Here is a 14,504-nt window from a genome sequence, read left to right on the forward strand (position 1 = left end):
GTGATTTTTTTATTTGGACATCAAAAGATTTGTATTGCGAAAGAATTTTTTCGGATTTAGAATTTATGTACAGGAATATAATAGAAAGTAAACAATCTTTTGAAGAATGTATTTAACCTGAACTAATTGACAAATTTTACAGCCATAGAAATCATTTTAGGAAAGAAATATCGGATAAAAATAAATTTATACTAATAGAACACAACTACTTTAAAAAAGAAAACAAAGTTTTTATTGATCACGATTATTGTATAAAATTGAAATAAATATGTAGTCTTTTAATAAAAATATTTTTTACTGTTTATTTTTTGTTATAAATTCTAGTTTCACTAATTATTCAATCCTGTTAAATTTTTAAAAAACTATATAACAGGAATATTTGAATCACATATATTTATCAAAGAAGAACAAACAATAAAAATTTTGTCTATTGAGCATAATTCAGAATCATTAGTATATAAGTAATCTAATGGCATAATACTTTGTAGAACTTTATATTTGTTGCATAACAATCTAATAACCCTTTCAACCTGTACTTGAACAGAGGCAATTTTCCAGGTTGTTTCTACATCTAAACAAGTTAGTTGTAACTTTCCTTTTGTAAACCCTGGAGTCTTTAGCTTCCCACAATAAAAGCCAACACCATCAGCAATGTTAAAATTTCTATCAGCTAAAACAACATCTCCAGGAAGGATGTTTTTCAAAATTGAACAATGCTCTGTTAGGTATTTATCGTTAACGCACCCTCCCCAAGCTTTAGAAACAAATGTTAACACACCTTGTGGGCTTACACCTATTAAGAATTTAACAGTATTGTGATGTTTGTATTGTGACCAAGTTATTGCTCTTGCACGTAGATTAGATGGTTATGAATATTTAAAAGCAATCAATTATTACAGCCACTTTTGTTTCAAAATTTGTGACAGTCATATCTGTTTGAACACTCGCATCTACTAAGTTTTCATAATCGATTGTAACACCTTCTGAGACATTTAATTCACTACTTTTAAAATTATCTATTTGAAAATCTACAATCGAATCTTCAGAAGAGTTTAAATCAGTGATGCTGTTTCTACAAGACATATAATTATTTCAACTTGTTACCAATGAACTATTTTTGTGTCGTAAATAACGTTCTCTAGATTTTCAATCTCAAATTTAAACTTTTTGTGCTCCAGATTTAAAGATGGAACCCAATCAGGATTATTCTGTGAGAAAAGTGAATCAGGTTTTCCAAAATAAAAATATGAAAATGTTAAACAGTTAATGATATTAAACTTTTAAAGTTATAAAAATGTTTCAAAGGTAGATAGGCAGTTTTTACCTGTAATAAAATGGTCACGCAAATTCGAGTGTGGAGCACATCACAATAGTTACCAACTCTGTTTAAGGCATTTATCCATTTTTCTTTACGTTCCTTTGATAAAGTCTTAACATTATCGCCTTGATTTGAAACTAACTTTGGTAAACGAAAGAAAGATTTACCCTTTTCACGATTTGAACACCCAAATTCAGCACAAAAGTTGACCATATTATATATATATATATTTTCCTATAACAATGTTTGCATATTTATGTATTTAACTTAAATTTAAAATAAAACAATAACAATAAATAAATAAACCAGATTAAGATTTATATTTTTTAATTTTCTTAATAGAAACATTAAATTTTATAATATAATATATTTTTTGAAAAAACTATGAATATAGTAATTAGTATATTAGTTCCGCTAACTTAGTTATCCTCCATAATGGCAGAATTGAAATCAAAACAACTCAATTATTTCGTGACGTCAGTAAGGAACGGTGGACAGACTAACTTATTGACTTGCTTACACCATAAAGTGCAAATACACGGAAAACGATTTTAAGTTAGCGCAACGTAAACAAATCTTGGTCATTCAAACTTAAAGATAAGCATTGTGGGTTTATTGTTTTCGTCGTCTCTGATAGGGGAAACAAAATGGCACTTATCTCAACGTGTCAATTGCTTCTATTAATTTCTTTGGATATCTTTGTTTCTTTAAGTTACGGAAAGACCCTAGTTTTACTTGATAATGCTAGTATTAAAGAGACTCATTCTATTTTTTTCAGCAAACTTTCTGGTAAGAATTTTTGTTTAAAATTGTTTTTGCCTTGCAATCATTTTTATCCTAATTTCTATTTGACCATCATCATTTTTATATAATAGCAGTTTAAATTTATTTTACGTTGTCTATTTTTAAAAACTTATAAGGCAAAGTGTTCAAAATTTATTTAAATTTATTGACTAAATTGAAATTTGATGTAAGTTACTTTTTTGTAATTTTTAATTAAATTTGTAAAATAGGGTAAGCAAAAGATACCATGACTCAAAATGAGGTTTTGATTTTTCAAAAAAATGAAGACCATATATATAAAGTAGTCAATGTAGCAATACTCTCCTACATTTCTCCCCAAATCAGTAATATATCTGGTCTTCATTTTTTGAAAAATGGAAACATCAATTTGAGTCATCTTTCGCTTACTGTAAAATAGTGTAAAATAATCAACTGATGTATTTGTTAAAGTAAACTCAAATAGTAGAAAACTTAATAAATTTTCTTTTTCTACTACATTTATTGTGCTTAATTATATTTAACAAGATTTAAAAAAATATATATGTATATGTATATTAATATATGTATATGTGTGTGCATATATATTTTTTGATATATATATATATATATATATATATATATATATATATATATATATATATATATATATATATATATATATATATATATATATAAATTTGAATACCCGAATTATCTACACTCCTCCAAATTTAGTACTTTAGCTCCTGCATTTTTAGTTTAAAATATATAAAAAAAAGCCTATCAGTATAAGATACCAGTTATTCTTTTATCTGTTTCAGAAAATGTATTGAAAATGATTTAAAAAATACATTAAGCATAAATAAAATATTCTGTTTGGTAAAATTAATAAAAATCAATAGTTTTTATTATAATTTAAGAGGGTGTTGAAAATCATGTACACCTCCCCTCTAAATTTATTTAGTTCTTTAGTGTTAGTGACATAAAATAAAAAATTTTTCTTTTACTTTATTTTGCTTTTTGTGTTACATTAAATGTAATTGTGATAAGAGCAAATAAATAAATTTATTTTGTGTTGCTGATCGATTACAAAATTCTTAACTGATGGATTACAAAACTGTGTTGTTTGTGTTGCTGATGAATTACAAAATTCTTTCCTCAGAGCTACAATAAGCTACAATATTGTTAACTTATTGTTGGTGGTTAATTAATTAGATTTTTGGTTTATTGAGTTAAAAGATTTTGTCTAACGCCAAAGCCCACTATTCTCAGGTCATGAAATCTTGTATTTTATCTCTAAAATTAGGCTATCGTAACTTCTGGTTACGATAGCCTAATTTTAGAGTTTGGCATACTGGTCTTCTTCATAAGCTTTCTTCTTACAGTGTATCTGGTAACATCTTTAAGATTATTGAGTCCTTCCTTTCCAATCGTAGTATAAAAATTGTCCTCGGTAAACAACACTCCTCTTCATATCCTGTAACTTCAGGGGTCTTCAAGGTTCGATCCTTGGCCCTATACTCTTTTTAATTTACATTAATGATCTTCCAGATATTCTCACATCTAAAGTGGCATTGTTCGCTGATTATACTACCATTTATTCTTGTTATGATAAGAAACCAACACTCTCTGATTGAGGGGGCATTTGAGCTTGAAAAAGGTCTCACTTCTGCTGCAACATGGGGCTCATAGTGGCTGGTGAACTTTAATTCAGATAAAACCCAATTTTTTTCAGCCAATTGTTACTGCAATAATTTAGATCTTCCAATATTTATGAATGGTAATGTACTCAATGAGTCATCTCCCCTTCATCTTCTAAGATTAACTCTTCTGATCTTTCTTGGAAACCATATATCAAATCCATTGCAAAATTAACATCTGCTAAGGTAGTATCCCTTTATCGTGCTCGACACTTTTTCGCTCCAGATTTTATTCTTTATCTTTATAAATCTGTCTTTGTATGAAATACTGTTGCCATTTCTGGGGTGGATCTTCCAATGATGCCCTTTCTCTTTTAGACAAAGTGCAAAAACACATTGTAAACATAGTTGGACCTGCTCTTGCAGCCAACCTCCGAGCATTATCCCATCATCGTAATTTTGCTTCTCTTTATCTTTTCTACAATTACTGAAACGGGCACTGCTTTAAAGAGCTGCTATAAACTTCACCTTTTCTCTTCCTGTAACTTTCAGCTCTAATGGTGATTGTATGTAGCCTTGTTGGAAGAAAAGCTTTTGAAAAAAAAAATTTTTTTTTTAAAAAACTTTGATCTAATAGTCTTGAAACTAATATTAACAATAATAATAATAACAATATGTGTTGCAAAAGTGTCACTTTTAATGCTTGATAAAAGAATTCTTTCAGAGCCATAATTAAAAGAATAGCATCTGATAATGTGCTTCGTGTTTGCTGAGATTTATTTTTAAAGTTTTAAATGGTTCTAAAATATATAAAGTTTTATATAAAAAGCCCATTGGGATGACTTCTAATTTTTGATTGGGTAGCATGATTAGCTGCATAAGTTGCCAAAGAAACGTTTTTATCAGCATCTTTCTAATCATAGTGTAGGAATTATTCTATCTTGTAAAAGAATATTGCATTAGCTTTCTTCTACCAAGTTGTTCCTGAATCGCTTCTAATTTTGCTGCTGCGGTAGGTGAATGGTGAAAATGAGTTTAAAGTTTTCTGCAACAAGCTAAAATATCTTTGACAGATTTAAAAAAAAAAACATTATTCATTTATGCATTTTATGTGTAATATTGACTGTCTTTTATGTATATTACTAACTGTATAATGACTTTCATGTATAATAATAACTGTATTTTATGTATAATACGTGACATTAAACGTGGCTAGAAAATACTGCTTCTAAAACCAACTACCATCTTGGCTGCATTATCTTGTAAAACAATATGAATTTTTGTATAAAGTTAGTATTTTCATAAACCTTTATGAAAATACTAACTTATGTTTTTTCTTGTGTGACTTACTGGAAAATACATTATGAAGGCTTTTAACTATTTGCTGTCTAAATATCAGTTGTACAGGTGATATAACTGGTAGCATATATTTTACTTTTAATTTAAAAATAGTATATGAAAAAAAAAATTTGTTATATATTTATGGAATAATATTTTCACTAAAATATCACACATTATCTTACAGCTTTTTTTTATAACTTTTCAGTAATTTTAATTGTTTTTTATTTCAGAATCAGTTGATGATAAGGCGATAGATGTTTTAATCAATAAAAGTTCTTACTCACTTTTAGCTAGTTCTGCTAATGTTATATAGCTAAGTTCTGCAAAATGTTTTTTTAATTAATGTTTATTTTTTAGAACCCATTGTTTCGTACCACAATTTGTTTAAATAACTGTTAATATATATTAAATTTTAAAAAGTTACATATTTTTATAAGCTATATACTATCCCAGCAAACAAATGACACTTTTTCAATGTGTTTTTGACATTAAATACATAAAAAATACATCAAAAAAACACAATGTTTCCTGGGCTATCATCAGGGATGCGGAGTCCCAAAAAGGACTCCGCATCCCTGATTACTTCATCCTAGTTTTAAAAGATTACTTCATCCTAGTTTTTGGTATCCAAGAGTTCTAAAAATATAAATAAGTTTATGAATTACTATTAGGAAAAAAATTAAGACTTTTAGGTTAGAGGAAAAATCATTTTTTGAACCCGAAGTCCTTAAGTATAATGGCGGCAAGGACTTCAGGACTCCGGGCTTAAAAACAATAAGTTTCAAGTCATTAAATCTCATGAACTTTTTTCTTATAGCAGATCATAAGTCAACAAACATGTTTAGAGCTTTTGGACACTACAGACTTAAAAAAAGTAGAGATATAAAGCCGGAGTCCTTTTGGGACTCCGCATCCCTGGCTATCATATAGTATATAGCTCAACTAAATATAATATAATTTACATACTATATAGTTTAATTATATAATTTAGTTATATTATAACTTAAAAACAAATATAAAAGTTAAATACTATAAATAAATGCATTTTAAACATGTAAACAATGTAAATGTATGTAAACATACTTTTATATTTGTGGCTTATAATTTTATAACTAATTCACTCCCAACAAGGTTATAAACAACTGTTATTTAGCTGGGAGTTACTAATAAACAAATAGTGTAAATAGCTGAAACTGTTGATAAAGGCCTAAAAAGTTGAAGATTGTATGAGTATGAGTCAGGAAACGTGAAACATATTTTTGGCCCTTGTCTAGAAGAGGAAGAGAATCATTAGAGGAACCAGTTCAATTATGACATACAATACAGTATTCATGCAAGGACTACAATACAGTATTCATACAAGGACAACATGCAGTATTCAAATAAGTGAGTAGAAGTAGAGAATGGAATCAGAAGTAAGATGGCTTGCACAATAAAGTGAAGCAAACTTAGCAGATGCTAACTCTGCAATAGATTGTATTTATGTTCAACACTGAGATTTGAAAAGCAAGTAGTTCTGGTGAATTTTACAAGAGGCAAGATTCAACTGATGGAAAGTTACTTTGACGACCACAAATATTTGTAAAAGGTTAACTGAAAGTTTGGTGGTGGTGGTTTTTGGGTACTTTAGGTACTTTCATCATGTTTTAGGTTAAAAAGAACTTAACTCAATCAAAGATAGTGCATGGCATCCCAAGCAATGAGCTATGCACTTACTACTGCTATATATAGAGCTATTACTACTACCCCTCCTTCTGAAGTTGCTACCTCTCTACCTGCTGATACCCAAATTATCTGCATCATGGTTGCTTATTTACTACACCCCCTTCTTCTCTGACGAACTTTATCTAATACAATAATTGGAGGGGTTGATAGCCATAATCTCTGTCTAAGATTATGGCTATCAACCCCTCCTAAATCTTATAATTTTGCTGGGGTCGGGCTTGTAAAAAGCCCCCTTTTTTGCCGGGTCAGGGCCCCAAATACTTATTATGCAAAACAGCTGCAGTGAAGAAATATAGAATTAGCTGATATATAATATTTTATATTTTATGAAAGTAATAGTGAAAATAAACAGGAATCACTGTTATGCTATGCAATACTTATTCTTACATTGTCAGTTACATTATACAATATATGCAAGCCTCGAAATTAGGAAAAATGAGGTTGGCAATAAATTGTCAATCTCAAACTGTTAGAGGTCTGCAAAAAAAATTTGACACAAAGGGGTTACCAAACATAGAAACGAGGTCAAACACTTTCAGGTTGGCAGTTAGGTTGTCATTGCCATGCTGACCCTAATTCCGAGGGCTGTATATATAAATAATAAACAATTTTTACTTTAGGGGAGGGGGGAATTAATTGTAATCTAATTGTTACTTTTTTTTAAAGTTATTATAGTTTTTTTATTTTATAGATCTTGGACATGAGCTAGTTTTCAAAAATGCAGATGACCCAAGTTTAGCTTTGATTAAACATGGAGAATATTTATATAAACACTTGGTTATATTTTCACCATCTGTTGAAGGTTATTAAAAACTGTGTAAAATATATATAATACTTTTTTACATATTTTAAATTTATGTTAACATATTTTAATTTATATCAGGGTGTTAGCCAGCCTGATGGCATGGCGTATAATGTCAGGCCTTGTTAAGAAGCGTTACGCAGCTCGCATTTTGCTTGCGATTTGCCTACGCGTTCAGCAGTTTTGCGTTACGCAAAAACTTATATCTTTTAGAATATTTTTAATTATCTTTTGATATCGTTTATGTGACGTTTATTCTGAAGAAATAAAGTCGTAAAGCATTTAACCGCAATTGTAAACTAATAGATTTTTTGTTAAAAAAACAGTTTGTTTAAAATTTTTTTTATTGTTGATGAAAATAAATTTAAAAAATAAAGTGTTTTAAGTTTTATCTTAAGGAATTAAATATATACATTCCTTTTAAATGTAAAAATTATTTTTTTGTCATAATAGTTTAAAAAATGCACGATTTATTTTAATGTAAATATTTTATTAATAAGATATTTTGTTTATTGTTAATTCAATAACGTAAAGTTTTAATGACGTTCGTTTAATTTATGAAAATAAATTATGATCACGAATATGTTATCGGTAACTGATAAATAACAAAAAAAAACTCTATATTGTTAAAAAACATTATTAAAAAGAGTTCACAAATTAAATAAGAAAAAATTTATTAACAGTTAATAAAATAATCAAAAACCAACTGTAAAATCATAAGAAAATAAACAAACATTTTACGTTTCATGAAAAGAATATTTTTTTCAAAATAAAATTTAGTTTATATTTGAAAAAAATAATAAAAATGATTTATTAAATAAGAACTTAGATTTTATTTGTAAATTTTGTTCTAGTGAGAAAAAAACTAATAACTGTTTGTATGATTTTTAACGCGTTAATAAAATAACTTTAATTACAATGCGGTACTTGAAAAGACGCTAGTGACGCAATATAACTTCTAACGATGCAAAATATATTTGCTGAGTTGAGTTAATTAGAAATGCGTTACGCGTTTTCGCTACGCAGCCAAATCTCGTAACAAGGCCTGTAATGTGGTATTCCCAAATGGTTTAAAATTCCCAAAGGTTTATAAGATCATAGTAAAAAAAAAATTAAATCTGTCTCAGATTTAAACTGTTTTTATAATAATTATTTCTAATAAGATTTATTAATACTTTCGGTATAATAAATTAGCTGGTAAAGTAAACCGAAAATAACAACAAAAATCAAAAATCAAACTTGCAATGAAACGTTTATTTATGTTATATTTGTGTAAAACATATAAGAAGATAATTAAATAATATTATTTGCGTAGATATTTAATGAATGTATATTTGTAAATTAAAGGCAAGAAAAAAAAATTCAGTTTTTGGTATTTAAATGCAGTTTTTTATTTAAATACCTAATTTACTAAATATTTAAATATGCCGATTAAATTTATTTGCTGCCCTGATGAGGTAAAAGAATTTGCTCTACCCCTTAAATGTCTTTGTTACTTATTTAAACTAAAGTGGCATATTGCAACATAAGTTCTTTTTACAAACATTATATTTGATAGAAATTGGCAAGCCAACCAAGTTTTTCAATTAAAAGTTATTAAGTTTCAAAAACTTTCATTTAACTTTCATTTAAAAGCTATTGATTTAAATAAGATTTTTAACTTTTAAATTTATCTAATGATAAAAATTATAGTATAAAATATGATGAACAGTACTACGAATACCTATGTACACAAGTTTAAAAAAAAATTTTAAGTGTTTTAAAATTTTTAGTTTTAAAATACTAAATTATTTAAATATTCAAAATCTTTCCATATAATTAGGGTTGCCAAACGTCTGGTTTTTATGGAGTAAAATAAAAACCTGTAAAAATATTTTTTTTTACTATTTTTTCCTTCATAAATCCCGGAATTCTGGCAATCCTACATATAATGTATTTTTATTGACAGTTGTCGATTAAAAAGTTGTTTTAGCAGTTTGAAAAGTAACAAGAGGTTGTGGAAATTGTCAAAAATGTTTTGTTTTTTTTAATTAAATACTATTTAGCATTTTTATTTTATTTATTTTTTTACATTTATAATTTGAAAATAAAAATAAAAGAAGACAATATGTGTAAGTAATCGTTTAAACCCTTTTAAAAATGTATGTAATTAAAAGCAATGTACGCAATTAAAATAGATCAAAGTTTCAATAAATAAAGTAAAAAAATATTCCTGCTATGAATATAACCCAGCAAAAACAGAAAGTTTATTTTTATTTTTATTAAAATTTAATTGTATCAAAAAAATGTCAAATTCATCTACTTTTTTAAATGTCAGAATGTAATGACTTCGTAATGTTTTTTTTTTGGCCACACCCTGTATATATAATAATATAATAGATAATAATATTATATATAATAATATTATATGTGTGTGTGTGTGTGTGTGTGTGTGTGTGTGTGTGTGTGTGTGTGTGTGTGTGTGTATCAGTCTGCTCTGTTTTGGCAAGCACTTTTACACTCAACAGAATTTAAATGAAACATTCATTTTGCTATCTTTTTTAATTTATTTCATTTAGAATTTATTAAAAGCATTCTATTCGCTGTTATTATTTTATTTGAATAGTAAATAAAGATAAATTTTTAAAACAGCGCACCCCATATATTCATATATATATGAATGTATATATATTATTATTTTATAAACATCAATAATTTCTCTCAATATATGGGTCCCTATAATTATCAAAAAAAAATTCTTCAAAAGTATATCATGTTGGGGATAATTATAGGGACCCATCTGAGCTACCCCTCAAAATTGAGCTACCCCTCAAAAAAAAAAAAATTTTTAATTTTTTTATTCTAGTATTATTTTATTATATAGAAGACATTTAGAGGGTGAGAGCAGAAATTAAAAAAAACAGTAATTTTAATGGCCACCCAAATATATATATATATACACACACACACACACACACACACACACAGCATATAAATTCTAGAAGTAACAATAATAGAAGTAACATACTTCTAGCAACTTATTGAGATAACAAATGTTACACTTATATAACATGTGTGTATATATATATATATATATATATATATATATATATATATATATATATATATATATATATATATATATATATATATATATATATATATGTATGTATGTATGTATGTATGTATGTATGTATATACACACACACACACAGCATATAAATTCTAGAATATATATATATATATATATATATATATATATATATATATCTTTAAAATATTATTCACTTTTATTGTGGACACATTTTTGATTGTTGTAATATTTTTTTAAATGCCTGAATTCTATTACAATAAGAAAATATAAAACATTTTTTATAAGCAGTAAAAACCTAGATAGCTCTTTGTCAAATTTATCAAATAAGTAATAAATAAATGCGTAGCTGGTGAGAAAACCCAAAGACAACGCTTGTCTAAAGAATTTTTTCATTTGTTATGTATATATTCTTGTAACATTAACGTTACAAACATATGCTTGTAACAAGTATAAAACCAAACTTTGTATTTAATAAGCAATTTTTTAAATGAATAAACAGAAAGCTTGTACAAAAACTAGAAGCTCTTGTTTGTAGCTGTTTAGAGGAGCAGCTTACATAGCTCGCCATGTTTGCTTTAGGCTTTTCTTCGCTATCACACTTATTTGCTCTCAGCGAGGCCTGTATGTATATATGTATGTGTGTATATACAAATGTGTGTATATTTATGTAGTCAAAAATTTAAGTAGTAAATATTAAACAAAAACTTGTTTAATTTAACAAAAAATTTAACATTCAGAGTTTGGTGGCTCACTGGATGTGCCAGCTATTACAAGTTTTATTGATAATGGTGGAAATGTGTTAGTTGCTGGGAGTTCATCAATTGGTAAGTTTGGTGTTAGCCTATTTTTAATCCTATTACCTTTGTGTAAGAAATAAATATTATGTGCTTTAAACATGCTTGGCTTCATTTAATAGAATTCATTTAATTTTTCAGTAAAATCTAAATTTAAAAATCTGATCTTGCTTAATTATAATTTAATAAAATAATTTTGAAAAATTTTTTTTAAATATAATAATAAAATAATAATTTTTGAAAAAAATTTTGAAAATAAGTAAAAGTTAATTGAAAATTTTCTTTAGGCACTCCACTTAGAGAACTTGGTAGTGATTGTGGAATAGAATTTGATGAAGAAAAGACTTCTGTAATTGATCACCAAAACTTTGATGCTACAGATGATGGCTCAGTAAAAAAATATAATTATAATATATATAGATTTTTTTAATATTATATGTGTTAATTATAAATATATATATTCGGCTTATAAATATAATAAAATTTAATATAATATTTAAAAAATTAAAGTTTTTTTTTTTTTTTTTTGTATAATAATGATAAACCTTGAAAAGTATTGCAGTTTATTTATTTTTTTAATGAGAACTTTAGTTCATTTTTTAAATTATTGTTATATTTGTTTACAATTCGAACTCTAATTCTTTTTAGCACACTACAATTTTGGCAGATTCTTCCAACTTAATCAAATCAAACATTTTACTCCCTTCATCTGTCGATTCACCTTTATTGTTTAAAGGAGTTGGTATGATTGCAGATTCAGATAATCCTCTTGTATTAGAAATTTTAACAGCTTCTTCAACGGCTTACTCTTATTTTCCTGATGAAAAAATTACTGAGGTAAAAAATTATTTATCTTTATTAAATCAGTTACTACTTTGTAAAAAACTTGTTGAAAACCTGAAAATGTAATTATGTTAATCAATCTAAATCGGGGTCAACATTAACATTAAAATTCCTGCATATATATACATATATATATACATATATATATATATATATATATATATATATATATATATATATATATATATATATATATATATATATATATATATATATATATATATGTATATGTATATATATATGTATATATATATATGTATATGTGTGTGTATATATGTATATATATATATATGTATATGTATATATATATGTATATATATATATGTATATGTGTGTGTATATATGTATATATATATATATGTATATGTATATATATATGTATATATATATGTATATGTGTGTATATATGTGTATATATATATATATATATATATGTATATGTATTTATGGTAAGATCTTTGTATCAAATAAATTTTTTCGACCTCTATAAGATTGAGGTCGGCAAATCATTGCCCACCTCATTTTTCCTAATTCCGAGTGTTGTATATATATATATATATATATATATATATATATATATATATATATATATATATATATATATATATATATATATATATATATATATATATATAAAAGAGCTATTATCGATAATATACCTTTATTTAAAAAAAAGGTATATTATCGATAGCTATTCTAAATTTTTAGAGTTAGTAAAGTGAAGAAAAAGATTATATGCAATCTTTTAAATAAAAATCTAGTTCTTTTTTCTGTCATTGCTTTTAAAAATCTGAATTTATTTAGAAGTTCCCACTTAAAGAAATTTCTTTAAAAGAAGTCTATTTTTTTTTTCTTTAAGTTTATTTGATTTAACATTATAATGTAATTTACTGTATCATTATTTAGTATCCAATGGCTGTCGGAAAAAATACATTACTAATTGGAGGACAACAATCTAGAAATAATGCTCGTGTTGTATTTTGTGGCTCGTTAGATTTCTTCAGTGATAAGTTTTTTATGTCTGGTGCGCACAACGCTGCTGATCCAAACTCTAAGTTGTAAGGGTCTTATAAATTTTTTATTAAAAAATTTTTGTTTTTTGTTTTCCTACTTTGTTAATAAAAGTTATAATTTTAGTTTCGTTCAATCTGGAAATATGAAAGTTGCATTAGATGTTGCTGGTTGGACATTTCAGTCTCATGGTGTTATTCGTGTTAGTGAAGTAAATCATCATTTAGTTGGTGAAACAAGTCCACCTGCGGCGTACATTATCAATCAGCAAGTTGTTTACAGTATAAAGATAGAGGAACTTTCACATGGTAAATGGATACCCTTTCAAGCGAAAGATGTTCAAATGGAATTTTTTCGTATTGATCCTTTCATTAGAACAAGTCTTACTCCTTCTAAAAATGGCATCTTTAGCGTGCAGTTTCAGTTACCCGATGTTTATGGCGTGTTTAAATTTAAAGTTGAGTATGATAGAATCGGATATACTTACCTGTTTAGCTCCACTCAGGTTTGTCAAATTTTTTCATTTTTATGGATTTATATCATATAACTATACAACTTCGTTATTAAAGTTGATAAATTTTATTTTATTATTTTTAGGTTTCTGTGCGTCCGAAACAACATACTCAATATGAACGATTTATTGTATCAGCCTATCCTTATTATGCGTCTGCTTTCAGCATGATGATTGGCATCTGCATTTTTAGTGTTGTGTTTCTTCATAACAAAGATAATCAAAAAGTCAAAGACGAATAGTATATAGTCAACAATTTTCGAATTTTAAAGCGCTTTTTTAATGCAGTAGTTGATATTCAGTTTTTAATTTTGATCTTTTTTGAGCGGTTTAGAGCATATTATGCAGGTTATAGGAACTCGGTGTATCTTCAATTTTTACTTAATATGTAAATTATTCAAATTGTGAGCAAAAAAAGTTAGTGAAAATGGATTCAAGAAGCATATTATTTTCATAAAAGAATAAATTTGTATATTGAAATGAAGTTATTGTGATACATAAACGTATGGTAGTAATTACAAATCGTACGCCCAGATCAAGGGTGCCACAAGTCAAAAATTATGGATATTGAGTTATGAATGTCATTTGATAGTATATTATGTGTTGTACATGGTGACAAAATACCACAAGTCTAAAACGAATGTTTACAAAATGACAGATACAAATCGCCCTCTTAGTTGGAAA

The 14,504-nt window shown here is 26.4% G+C and overlaps 1 protein-coding gene and 1 long non-coding RNA gene across 2 annotated transcripts; one reads left to right on the forward strand and one right to left on the reverse strand.

Annotated features, from left to right (window-relative positions):
* Positions 1 to 209: 209 nt before the first annotated feature.
* On the reverse strand, positions 210 to 1,554 carry LOC136081759 (uncharacterized). The gene is made up of 2 exons (XR_010639083.1): positions 1,325 to 1,554; positions 210 to 1,208 (listed from the first exon to the last, which is right to left on the reverse strand). It is a non-coding gene; the product is annotated as an uncharacterized LOC136081759 (long non-coding RNA).
* A 301-nt stretch (positions 1,555 to 1,855) lies between these two features.
* Positions 1,856 to 14,300, forward strand: LOC100204358 (dolichyl-diphosphooligosaccharide--protein glycosyltransferase 48 kDa subunit). Its single transcript, XM_065799794.1, has 8 exons — positions 1,856 to 2,107; positions 7,478 to 7,588; positions 11,399 to 11,485; positions 11,743 to 11,846; positions 12,104 to 12,292; positions 13,205 to 13,356; positions 13,436 to 13,814; positions 13,907 to 14,300. Exons 1-8 carry the CDS (start codon positions 1,966 to 1,968, stop codon positions 14,060 to 14,062), a joined length of 1,320 nt encoding a protein of 439 aa, XP_065655866.1. The 5' UTR covers positions 1,856 to 1,965; the 3' UTR covers positions 14,063 to 14,300.
* The last annotated feature ends 204 nt before the right edge of the window (positions 14,301 to 14,504 follow it).

Source organism: Hydra vulgaris, chromosome 06 (genome assembly GCF_038396675.1).
Source record: "Hydra vulgaris chromosome 06, alternate assembly HydraT2T_AEP".
NCBI classification, from domain to species: Eukaryota; Metazoa; Cnidaria; class Hydrozoa; order Anthoathecata; family Hydridae; genus Hydra; species Hydra vulgaris.

What these genes read in the sequence shown, in the direction of transcription:
- LOC100204358 (XM_065799794.1), top strand. Translation starts at nt 1,966, where the DNA reads ATGGCACTTATCTCAACGTGTCAATTGCTTCTATTAATTTCTTTGGAT. An exon ending in TGCTGGGAGTTCATCAATTG is followed by an intron (nt 11,486 to 11,742) that starts GTAAGTTTGGTG and finishes AATTTTCTTTAG; the next exon opens with GCACTCCACTTAGAGAACTT. An exon ending in ACCTGTTTAGCTCCACTCAG is followed by an intron (nt 13,815 to 13,906) that starts GTTTGTCAAATT and finishes TATTATTTTTAG; the next exon opens with GTTTCTGTGCGTCCGAAACA.